Source organism: Leptinotarsa decemlineata, unplaced genomic scaffold (genome assembly GCF_025532065.1).
Source record: "Leptinotarsa decemlineata unplaced genomic scaffold, Ldec_3_MD MMD2_P_RNA_scaffold_9, whole genome shotgun sequence".
NCBI classification, from domain to species: Eukaryota; Metazoa; Arthropoda; class Insecta; order Coleoptera; family Chrysomelidae; genus Leptinotarsa; species Leptinotarsa decemlineata.
Window position 1 is genome coordinate 1,656,195 of NW_027412536.1, and position 13,589 is coordinate 1,669,783.

Here is a 13,589-nt window from a genome sequence, read left to right on the forward strand (position 1 = left end):
TATAAAATAAATATTTGTGGCCCTTGAGAACATAATATTGCATTTGAGTATTTTCTTTTGTTTTTGGTGATTTCAAAAGTTATAGCCAACTTGAATTTTTATTGTATGGTGGAACATTTCATAAAAATGGATAGATATGGAATGATTCCATTCTCAGATAAATAATTCAATGAATAATGTGAACTATTGCAGTACATTACTCTATTTTGTGAGCAATGAAAATCTAAAGAGACTACAGAAGCTTCAAAACAGATCCATGAGGGCAATATTAAGTTGTAATAAACGCACATCTGTGGAATACATGTTGGAAACACTGTCTCTTATGTCTGCTAAAATGACATGAATATGCTAATATTTATATTTAAAATTAAACACAATATGTTGCCAAATTATCTGAGTGATCAGTTAACCTACACAAGTAGTATTCATACATACTTCACTAGAAATAGAATAGGAAATTTTTATATCAATAGAGAACATATAGGTTGTAACTCGTTGTTCTGGTCTGATTGCATTTAATAATTTGCCAAGTCATATAAAAACCTGTGATTCATTAAATTTATTCAAAAGAAAATGTAGTGAATATTTTTCAAGTGATAGTCATCAATAATTTGTCTTCTTTTCTAGTTTCTTTTTTATAAATGTGACTTGTCTCTATTTCTATATTTTTTTTGTTTTGTATTTTATAAGTGAATGAAAAGCATTATTTGCTAATAAAGAGTAATAATATAATATATATGTGACTTTGAGTGTGATTCATTAGAAAATATGGCATAAAGAATGTGAATCATAGTAAATAAAATTAAAATAACTTTTCATTGTGTATAAAAATAAATAATCCTCAGAGCGTAATTCACTAATTTCGTGTTTTCCTCAAAACCACTCCTTTAGACAAAAATCTGTGGACTGTTATTAATGGTTTTATATAATAATAACTCAATAAGAACTATGAGAAAAAATATCACTCAAAAAACTGACAAATTTGTCAATATTGAATTTCAATTGACTGCCCCTATCCTATTTGATAACATATTATATAATATGTAGTGAATCATTACATAGTGTGGATGGAAAGATGTCAATTATTATTAAAAAAATGGTTGTATCGTTGAAAAATAAATTTTTTTTGTTGAACGCAGCACCACTATGTATTTTATTCTTTTCTGTTTCGTTTCATTTCGAAGATTCTGTTATAACAGATGAGTTCGGTTCAATTTTGGAAAACACGTTATTTGAAAATCATGTTATACGTAATGATCTTTTCAAAAAACCCCACAAGACGTTCAAACTAGTACATACACTGAATTATTATAATGCTATTTGAAGAAGGCATCTTCATTTCGGAATAATAGCTTCTCTCGCTATATATTGTCGGTTTATTTCGAAATTTTGATAAGAGGATTGGGTGTCTATTTCAGTATAAAGATGCATTAATTTTTATCAACGTATGGTATGATATTTCAATCGTCTGATTCTACCAAATACCATCGAGTACAACCAAGATATTCATTATTTTCTAAACATATGCAAATAAGAGGACGCCAACAAGATATCAGTCAATTCGTACCTCTTGCATCACCGTATAATTTTTATTTCATGTCCGAGGCTTCGAAAAGGTCAGCAGACTAAGACAGGTTTTTTCATTACCTTGAATATGCTGGATCAACAAATGATTAGGTTCATATAAAAAAAGAGAAATTAAACTTTCTATATTATTCACCACATTTATTTAAAACTATCGTTACTGCAGTTCCGTCCTATATGGACATTTTCAAACTATTACAATGAAATTCATTTTTAAGTTCTGTGATGTTTGATGGTACTTCATTTTCAGTTCATTATGTAATATGTGGTAGGAGATCATCATGTTTCTTGCCACTTTTATTTGTAACTGTCGTATTAGTTTGAAAATGTCTATATAGGAGGAAACTGCAGTAACGATAGTTAAAAATTGAAGTAATAAAAACATAGAAACTTTCATTTCTTATTTTTCATGATGATCTTATACCTACCACGTAGTGACGGCTACATCAATCAATTTATTATTCATTTAAAGTAATCATATCACTATAATAGATAAATAGACGAACCTATGAAGATCTTATTGAAATCTTCAACATTTCCTTTTCATACTTCATTTGAGTTGAATTTTCAACTATATTCAACTAGTTTTTCATGATTTTGCACACATACTCGATCGCTGCAATATTATTGATTTGTGGAAACGGCAAGACGTACAAGGTCGGATAAATTGGAAAAAAGTTCACTATTCAAAGGAACTAGAATAATATCTATTCAGATCGAGAATATCAGTGGTTGTTTTAGAAATATTCGCCAAAAACTATAATTGTCGAATTTCATTTTTTGGCTCTACCGCCTCCATTTCGAATGATATAAAAAACAAAATATCTTTCAATACTGTTCCATATTTGTTATAACCTTTTTCGATCTATGAAAACTGTAACGATTGGGTTGTTTCGAAAGTTTTGTCCGAATTTATAAGTCTACTTTAAACTGTAATATCCCTGTGAATATTTATTCAGTTTAATCCAAATAAGCACCTCGGACTACATGAGTCCCCGCAAGAAGTAAATTCACAACTCAAGCGTTTCTTAGGCAGAGTAAATTAAAGATAAGAAATATTCCTGGTAAGGATATTCCATTATATAAATTGTTAAAAAAGAGGGTGGAGACAGCTAGAGAATGAAGCCCTAGAGACTTTCTGAAATACTTTATTACCACGTAATGACGATATAGTAGATTTGTTTCAATTCGTTTTGTTATTAACTCTGTATATACCGCAAAAACAACCAGATGTTGGCAATCATTCTACTACGATGTTTCAGGGAATAATTAATGAATATTAATTATTTCACTTTCAATTGCATATATTACCCTTTGAGCGTCTCTTAAATATTGATCGAAAGTCATTTTTATCGGTTCAATTTTTATTTTTCATCCTTTGGGTATTTTCACCTTCCACATTTTGTAAAAATATGAAAATTGTAATGAAGAACTTTGAGTTGTAGAATAGACAAACTTTTTAGTTCACCCCGATAAGTTTATGTGCAAATTGAAAGTGTTTCTCAATTCTCAAAAAAATTTATACGACAGGTTATTGATAAATAGATTTTTTTTCTTTGTTAACAATATTTCGTAACACTTTATAAGATTTTGGCTATAGAGTTCACAGGAACGCAACACGCATTTTATTATGCAATTACCTTTATACAATGTCATCTTGGCATATGTTTATCAACCATGTTACAGTTGTTCCAATGAAACTGGATGCAGCAACACACATGAAATAGAAAACCAGTAGATTCTAGCAATGACCTCATAACCATGCTCGACAAAAACACTAACATGTCATCTGATGACCAAGAATAATATGAAACACCAGCAAAAGACGAATCAAATTTTGCACAGTCACTTTTAAACATTTTTTGTATCTATTGTCTATTATTAATTCTCCTTCAAGTAATTCACGGTTGTTACTACGTAGATTAGTTCTGTTATATTTTGTAAGAATACAAAACCTTTTTGACAGCTTTTCGTTTTCGAACAAAAATTTAAATGGGATTTTATGAATGAATGTTTTACAACTATTCGTCATTGTCGCCTGACATTTCAAAACAATTATTGTTTTTGTACATGTTTTGAAACACTATGGGTGGTAACATAAAATGTAGTACATGTTGTTCTTGGGTTCGAAAAAGTTATGAAATATTTTTGGTGCAGTACCGTACAATGCATCGCCTAAAATTTTTTATACATATCTACTATCGTGTACTGAGCCCGACCAAGTAAACCTTTTTTGACATTACAAGTAGCTTGAACGTTGATTGAACATACTCTGATTTACATATTCACCGCAGTAAACAGACGATTTCGTTATGTCATTAGAACTTAGTACACCAGGTATTTGTTTTAAATCTGCTCATTCATTTATAGTCTCACAAATCAATTCATCTGTGTTTGAAAATGTAATGCAGTTATATTTTTTTGAGTAGATCACCTCGTGAACTAAAATGAGACATGTGGATACGCTACATTGATGTACATCAATATCAACAGTAACATCTTGCTGAAATCCAGGATCTTCTGTAAAGACATATGGGTACATATGGAAATTTCATCAATGTGCCCCCAACATATCTACATAAGAATCTTCTTGTTTCTGCGGTGTCGTTAGGTAATAATTCACAAGCCATTCAATATTTTCTTTCTGTTGAATCTCAAGAAAATTATTATGCATATAGCCTACTAGTTATATGGACACAAGGATGATATGTACCTACCTTTCTAGGATCCAAATTCATATGAGCTTCATATCTCAATGTTCTGCCCAAACAGCAACTTCACCTGGATTGAAGTAAATACTACTGAGCAAATCAGATGCTTCAAATTTAAAGTAGATATTTCTGCGGTTGATTGAGGCCAATTTTCAGTTTGATCTATCTATAACAATTTGATCAACAAAATAAGACTTGATTGTGGAAAATAATGAAAGATATATTCGTACGGGTCGTTTTGAAGTAGATCCAACTTCAAGTTCAGCAAATTGGAAATTGATTTATTGGAAGCAAACCTTTTAGAATTTTCTTGAGGTTTATAATGAAGCCTCACATGAGATGAAATTGGAATTATTATTAAACCAAATATCCCCTGATACTGAGTGAGTACAAAGACTTCAAATCAGCTCTTGGTGTACCTGATAAACCCAAAAACTAAATTTTCGCCCGCCAGTGCCTTGCTTCACGAATGCAGAAGGCTGAATCTATCTATCTATCGATGCATATCTTCAAGCACTGAAACAATTGTCAAAAGGATGCAATTCAAAAGCTGTGACAGCAAAACAAAATCATAATTATATAAGTGTTGCCTTCATCGCCGATTTGTACTCAGCCAGTATACGACAGCGATTGCTCGAAAACTAAATTCTGTGAGTTTTTTATTGCCATCCTCGTCAATAAATGCGTTTTTAGTAGGTCCATTATCCAGTTATTCTGATATTGCCGTAAATGCCGCTTCTCGTAAATTCTAATCAAATAAATGCTTCTTGTGTGGCAAGCAAAGACACGCAAGGAACCAACATCCAGCTTCAGGAGCAAAATGTAATAACTGTTCGAAGAATGGACATTTCGCTGAAGTTTGTGCTATAGTAGGCGAACGGAAAGTAGAACAATAGTGCAGAAACAGTTGGTTGCTTATTATCAGCCACTTTACCGGGATGCCTCAGTAAAGCCACCGTACTAATCACTATCAATAGAATTAACGCTACAAGGTTCATTGATACCTGAAGAACTTCTAGTTTCATTCCATTGTTTCTTGTTATAACATGCAAAAAATATCTTCTAATATGAAGATCTTCAAACCATGTGTCACAAGTGGAAGAAATTTCTATAGTGGATCTTGAAGTGAGAAATCATCTATACAAACATGTTTAAAAATCTGTTTAAAATCTGTTTTTCCGTTAATCAGCTGCCGCCCCCATACGAACGACAACTCTCAGAAGTTGAGAAACTTGTGCGAGCTAAGGACTAACGAGGTCTTACCTTTTAACGTGTGATTCCTAACATGGTTGCAGAATCATTCCAGCTTCAACCAGATAAATTCTTTCGAGAAAAATATCTGGTCGAGGCGGGAATCGAACACCGACCTTCCGATCGTGAGTCGGACGCACTACCACCGCGGCCAATTCCACAACACAAATTATTGATTTTGTATAATCTTCGTACAGATATGTACAGATCGTGATATTCCCGAAAATCACTCTGCAACTAAAGTTAATTTCGGTGGACTAAGGATTCCTTTCTAAATTTGCAGTTCAACACAGGTGTCAGTCCTACCGGTTACTCTTTTCGAAAATCTCTCTCCGAATTGCATGTCCATTGTTGTAAAATATCGCAGATATTCAAATGATGAAAAATTCATCGAATTGGAAATTAAAGGGAATTAGTGAGAAAAGTAAATCCCTTGATGGGCACACGTTCTTATTACAACAAATGTCAATTACAAGAAGCGTATGGTAATCAATTATGCTCAGAATATAAGTAAATTTACGGAGATTCATGTATACCCACTTCTAAATATAGGTTGCGAAATATAGTCTACAGTACTATTGATTTTCACAGTGCTTATCATCAAATATCAATTTCTGAAAATGAAAAACTCTGTTGCTTTTGAAGCATGTGGAAATTCATTTCAGTTTTTGAGAGTTCCATTTGGAGTTACCAGTACAGTTTCTTGCTTACAGCGGGCAATAGATACAATCATAAGGATGTAGAGAAGAAATACAATCTCACCATCAATGAATCCATATCAAAATTTTCTCAGGTATCAATTGATCTATGATACACAATAAAAAATGGAAGAATAAGGCCCAACTGTGACTGTCTTACGTCTCTTCTAGATTTACCATCACCCATAGAACAGCTTTATCTTTGACAATTCATTGTGATGTTTTCCTATTATGCGAAATGGATTCCAAAATATTCTGAAATAATATAGTTACTCATTCAAGTTAAACAATATTCGATCAATTCATCAGTTCTAGAAACTTCAGAACACCTGAAAGCAGATATCGCGAAATCCATGGAAGTCCATTGAAGAAAACTTCCCATTCACAGTTGAAACAAATGCTTCAGATTTTGTAATAGCTGCTTCACTTACACACAATGGAAGACCTGTTGCATTCTATTCGAGAACACTTTCCGAAAGTGAGAAACGGTATTCAACTGTAGAAAAAGAAGCCTATGCCATCGTTGAAGAAAATGGAAATATTTCGGAAGAAATTTACCAATTACCGACCAAAAATCAGTTTTATTTTAAAGCTCCATTACCGCCTACATCAAAAAATCGTTACCAGTTGACAGTAGTAGAAGAATATTCAAGATTTCTATTTGCTTTTTCCAGTTCTGAATTATCCGCAGCAACTGTTATCAAACAACTGTCGATGCTTTTCTCACTATCTGGATTAGATAGTTATATCCATCCTGATCGTGGTTCTTCAGTGGTTCTTCATTTATGTCCTCGAAAGGCATTGCCACAAATCGAACTAATGCATATGATCCTCCAGGCAATGTCCAGTGTGAACGAAAGAAAGGAATTATTTGGAAAACAATTGAGTTAGCTCTTCATTCCAGAGAACTACGTTCCATATGATCTCTCTGCACTTCTACAAATGCTACACCACATGAACGGATTTTTTTACATAACAAAAATTCTGCTAATGGAAAATCAATGCCTTCTTGACTAACAACTCCTGAGACTGTCTTCACGAAAAGCCCGAACTAACCCATATGAACCCTTCGTGGAAGAAGTCTAATTACTTGAATCAAATCCCGAATATTTGTATGTTGAATTAGCCGACGGCAGGGAAACAACTGTTTCGAACAAACATTTAGCACCACGTGGTGTAGGGGGATATCTGGAACCAACTGGCTCGAATTATCATTCTACTCCAATCGGCGTAAATCAAGAGTCTTAGTCAAATAAAAATGATATTGAAGATATATGATAGAATTTGCCGATACTTTATAAAAATCCATAACCAACGTATTCAAAAAATACTTTATTTTATAAAAACGCAACACATGTTTCGCCATACAATGACTTTTTCGGCCGTAAAGTAAAGACACGCCCGAAGAAGCCATTCTGTGGGGAAACACGTGTTGCGTTTTTGTAAAATCGTTTAGTGAAAATCCCACAATAAAGTGTTTTTTGAATACGTTAGATACTGAAGTTTGTTTGAACATACGAAACCCTGCAGATGATATATCTAGTGAACAAATCAATTCAAAGCCAATAACACCATATGTTGGGATATATTCCGGACATATCTAAATCAAAAAACAGATGACCTATAAATTATTCGGATGACTACGATCGTTCTTAGGAAGTGAGGAAAAATATGATGGAAATCATATATATTTATTCCATCCAGCATCTATACTTTCTCTAGAAATAATAGTTGTTATTATCTGTCATATTATTATGTCATGTTGTATTTTGTTGACTGAGGCTAATTTTTAGTTTAATCTACCAAAGCGTAGTGAAAACTTTCTTGGTGTCGTAGATATCTACTACACCAATTTCCAGGGTGCTTATTTATCAGCGACCAACATCCTCATTCACAATTCTATAGGTTTATGTTTCTCATCGAATACGTCAGTCAGCAGAATATTTGATCCCTCAAGCTTTTGTATCAGTAATAGGAAAAATTCGGAAAGAAAGGTTTTGCCTCTCTATTTCTTCATCTTGATACAACAAATGGGAAAATCAAGCAAAAGCAATCAATTTTAAAAAGAGGTAACTCTATTCAGAGATGTGTAGATCGTACAAAGAAGTAACTTTCAGAAACAAACTGGAAGAAAAAGCTTTCTAAAAACAGTTTCTTTCATATACACATGACTTTTATATGAACACTGAATTAAATGGAAAACACTTTTCTCTTTTCACTTTGTATTCCAAATATTAGTTATGGAATTGAATCAGATATCAATCACAGGATTGCTACACAACATCATATATTATTATGTCAAATTAAATGAAGATTTACGAGATGAGAAATTGTATTTGTTTTTACTTCAATTGAATACTCAGCTTTAGAAATGAATATAGGATGATGATATTACAACCAAGAATTTGAGTACCCAAGTTTGGGAGTTGTAATCTGAATTTCTTTCAAAAGGCCTCCAAACTCGGAAACTTTTTTTCTACATAGTTCCAGTAAATGATTCCTTTCAAATTTGTTTTTGCCAACGGCCAGCTGCACCTTTCAAGCAACCGCAGTTGAGACTCCTCAACGGCAATTTCCTTAAATTGAAGAACGTAATTATTGTGCTTGTAAGTCAAAAAACAATTTTGGCTTCCCTTGTCAAATATTCAATGCCGAATAAAATTTTCATACCAGAACAAAATAATTGGCAAACCAATGACTTTGTTTTTGAGTTTGACGTCTGTTGAAAAAAAAGTTATAGTACCCCTGCAAAATCTTGAATAATTTACCCTTCTGATTATTTATTTACATCATTCACTCTAATTCAACTAGTCTGCTTTCCTAATCGCTTGCTTTCACTGCAAATGACTGGAATGAACTTCGCAATATTTCAGATAATTATGGAAAACTATACAGGCTTATACCTTCAAATTCATCTTCTCCACCAGAATGATTATTCGTTACTTCCAACACATTCTTGGTAGGTAACATGTTTCTGGCCTACTGCTAGATGTTTCGAAAATTACTCAGTGTTTCCAAGTATTGTTACGTTTCAGAATTTCTGAATAAGTTTAACTATCATTATTCATCCAAATGTATTATACACCAGAATTCGTTGACGTTTACTTTAAGCTGGCAATGATCGAATAACCTCAAGTACTACTACTTTTAATATTGAAAACAATAAGTTCAGTAATCTTTTCGTGAAAAATTTTTGGGTTTCTACAATAATAAAAAATTGTCATGGAACAAACATTGAAAATATAAAAGATCTGGGATTATTGTTAACTACAAAGAGTTATCAGTAGTAACAGTAAGTGTGTGAAAGATATTTTACAAATAACACTACATCACATCCATATACTTCGTCATGTTCGTCTATCTGAACGCGATACACTCAAAAACTACCGAACGGATTTCTATACGGTTTTCACTAATGGATGTGTCTATATTTGAGATTCTTACCAAGTGAGCCTGTCTAGTTTCATCGATGTAATGTGTGGTAATGATCACAGTAGTTCTTCCGTGCTTTGTTATTTCTACAAGGTGATTCCAGATGTTCGTTCTTAGAAGAGGATCGACTCCAACAGTTGGTTCGTCTAAAATGAGAAGCTCTGGTTCATGCAATAGTGTAGCAGCTAGAGAAACTCTCCTCTGTTGTCCACCACTGAGATTTTTTACTTGTCTATCAGCATCAGGCAACATGAGAAAATTGATGAAAAAGTCAACTTTTGCTTCTACTTCGTTGGTGGTCATGTTAGATATCCATCCAAAGTATTTCAGTGTTTCCCTGATGGTAAATTCACCATAGAGAGCTATTTCCTGAAAATAAAGGGATGCGGTGTATTAACTATTTTGTTGTAGCTGTAGAGAAAGTATTAAAATGATAAAGCTCTGGCTCTGTGAACGAAAGAATAATAAAGGATAATGAAAATATTAAAAATATCTGATACATGTGAACTTTTCATTGGTGGTTGAATTCAGATATAATGTAATACCGAACTACTCGCTCGTGAAAATTGGCAATTCAAATAGTATAGCTAATATCCACGAGTCTGTATTGTTTATTACTTTATATCACACTTTTACTCAGTTGTCCATGTTGCGCGTGTCAACAATACACTATCATTTAGTGGAGTTGGAAGTGAATTTTGGAAAAATTACGACTATTTATTTCGTCATCAGCTTAAGAACTTTAGGAAGAAATAGAAACATACCGTATGTCAAATTTAAAAGTTGTTAATGAGAATAGAACTGAAAATAAAGAAAATATTTGACTTATACATGAGAATTATTGAAATGTGTTTTTTGTGTATTGACACTGACAACAGATAATGTCACTCTAGTACAAAATATAGGTCAGGAACCAGTAAAAGGAATATTAACACTTTCAACGTCTAACAGATATCCACCACCAAATGGGAAGTCGCTCTCTTCATTCCTGCAGTTTCCACTACAAAACTAATAACTAGAATTCAAACGTTTCATACATGACCTGGCCTAGTACCACTGATAAAATCTACTACACATCGACACAGCTTTGTCTGATTTCGGATCATAAATACATCGTTTTCAAATTTTAGTATCATCTGACAATAGGAGAAAAAAAAACTGATTGAAGTTCTAGGTGGTAGTTAACAGAGTGAATTTTCCGAAAAGTGTCTGGGATGTTCTTGACATCACTTTTTCATTTCCAAAATATAAGTAGTGACAATCTTTAAATCTACATGCTTTCCGAAATATTTGAATAAATGTGACTCCAGGAGATGAAGTTGATGGGATTCTATTACGGAACTATTTATGAGCTAAGTTGTGTCAGCACAGTATATGACATCAAAAACGTTCTAAGTACAGACATAAAAATAATCAGGATAGATTGGTTTAAAGAGGTGTGTCATAAGACTGATTAATTGTTTATCACGGAAATATTCATGTAAAAAATATAAAACAGGAAAATTAATAACAAATGTATCAATATTTCAAATAACCTGTGATAGTTTCAGAAGTATCCAAACGGACGGACAGACGGTAGCCAATCGGTTCGACGTGGGTGCTTTGTTCACTCACTCGAATTGACCGCGTTGCTCGTCGGTGGTTCAAGCCCCAGGCTGGACGATCGATTTTCACTTGCTATCGTCCAACCCGTGTTAGGAATCACACGTTAAAAGGCGAGACCTTGTTAATCCTTAGCTCGCACAAGTTTCGACTTCTGAGGATTGTCGTTCGTAGGGGTGCGACAGCTTGTTAAACAGATTTTGAACAGATTTAAATTACGCCTTTCTACTGAAGCGTAGGAGGTCGAAATATTCTCTTTTGTTTCTTTAATTAATTCAGACATGCGATTGGTTACTTCGTTCATGGGCAGATGTGGCGATGACAAATTCGATTTTCAATTATAGGAAATCATCGACTTCATGTTGATGATAGACACTACCTTGCACTGACAAGTGACCAAACAGACGGAAACGGTCTGCAAGTGTGTTCCAATAATTGAAAATCGATTCCGGCAGTCGTATGACCAATTGCATATGCAGGAATAACTTCTGAAAAAATCCTGCATTGACACCTGTCGAATATAAAAATAACCGCGTGAACGCAAGTGAGACATAAGTGGAACCACCTATTGGTGTAACACCCAAGTCAACTTTCCAAGTTTTCATGTCAGTGTTGGTGGTTTGACCAATCAACCGACAACTGTCCTCAATCGAGGATCGCCTGCCCGGTACTGATGATGCCCAATAGGCTGAAACAGCTGTATACCGGTGGCTCTCAAACTGAAATCAATATGGGAATGATCAGAATGGTACTTATTCATTTATCTTTTGATTTTCATGGAATTATTTTCCAACAGCTTGACTGCATTAACCTTTCTCGATTTTACACACACACACACACAATATATATACAGTGTGTCCAAGATAAGGATCCTAAGCATGGGAATCTCAGTACCTGTTGGAGATACAGCTTAGGTTAAATTAGGAAAAAGTTGTGTTCTTTAAAGCTTATTTACATGCCGTTTAGAAACTTGAAGAATTTTCATGGCCTGCTGAGATATTTGGGAAAAACGAGAATTTGACAATATCAATTTTATTTTTTTCTGACTTTATTTGAAAAGATATCAAAAAACGAATAACACTTTTTCATTGGCACTTTCAAAGTACTACACGATGGTATTTTTAGTTTTTATATCCGACGTTTCGTTTTCAAAAAACCATCATCAACTTCATTTTTTTAAATAGCCCGAAAAAAAAGTACACCCTGTATCTGATTCCATTTTTTATTACAAATTCAACGATGTAACACATGCCATTGTTTTCTTTTTAGTTTAAAGGAAAATTGCATTTTTTCTATTTTTAAAATGTATTTTTAAGTAGGTTAATAATAATTTTTTTAGAGTAATGAAAACAACAAAGAAATTGACGCATTTTTTATTAAATTCAAAGGAGGTGTTCAAACAGGTTTCCGTTATTTTCCAAACATAAGTATGATCTTCTAACTGTAGAACTTAAAACATCACGTAACATCTCTGGTGTAATACTATTAAATGCGACAGTTACACATTCTTGTAACTGCTGTTCAGTTTCAAAAGAATGTTGGTAAACCCGGTTTTTAACAAAACCCCATATGAAGAAGTCCAGAGGAGTTAAGTCAGGGGATCGCGCTGGCCAAGACACTTCACTAAAGGTTCCAATCCACCTTCCAGGAAATCGCTGCGAAAGATACTCTCGAACTTGTCTAGAATTATGTGCAGGAGAACCGTCTTGTTGAAACCAACAGCTATTGACCTGTGCCAGAGGTAAATTATCTAAACAGTCTTCTACATAGTTTTGCAATAAATGATGGTATCGTTCGGCGGTCAAAGAATTATAGTAAAAAAACGGACCTAGTATTTTAGTTCCTAAAATTGCACACCACATATTGAACCCAAAACGTCATTGATGTCTTGATATTTTCTCAACACGCGGATTTTGCTGAGCCCAGTAATGCGTATTGCGGCGGTTGAAGATACCATTATTAGTGACCATACTTTCGTCGGACCATATTATTTTTGAAGGGAAATTATAATCTTCTTCACACGCGCGTGTATACCATTCGCAAAAATTTCGGCGCCGTTCGAAATCCCCTGGTTTAAGTCCTTGGCAAATCCTAAATTTATAGGGGTGATATCTATTTTTACGCAAAATAAATTGAGCTGTGGATTTGGCTACTCCTACATTATTTTCGATTTGCCTAGTTGATATTTCAGGGTTCTCAACAACTGCTTGTAAAACATTATTTTGGGCTTCTTCTGAAGATTCCTTTTTTCGAGATAAAACAGGCTTTTTAAATGAACCATATTCTTTTAAATTCGGAACCAGCTCTAAGA

At 33.6% G+C, this 13,589-nt stretch overlaps 1 protein-coding gene across 2 annotated transcripts in view; it reads right to left on the minus strand.

Annotated features, from left to right (window-relative positions):
- Positions 1-13,589, minus strand: part of osy (ABC transporter oskyddad) — a 96,228-nt gene that overhangs the window by 35,945 nt on the left and 46,694 nt on the right. For both annotated transcript variants that reach the window (XM_023159003.2, XM_023159020.2), the window contains exon 4: positions 9,689-10,045. In XM_023159003.2, the coding sequence (XP_023014771.1) occupies positions 9,689-10,045 (357 nt within the window). The remainder of the gene's footprint in view (positions 1-9,688; positions 10,046-13,589) is intronic.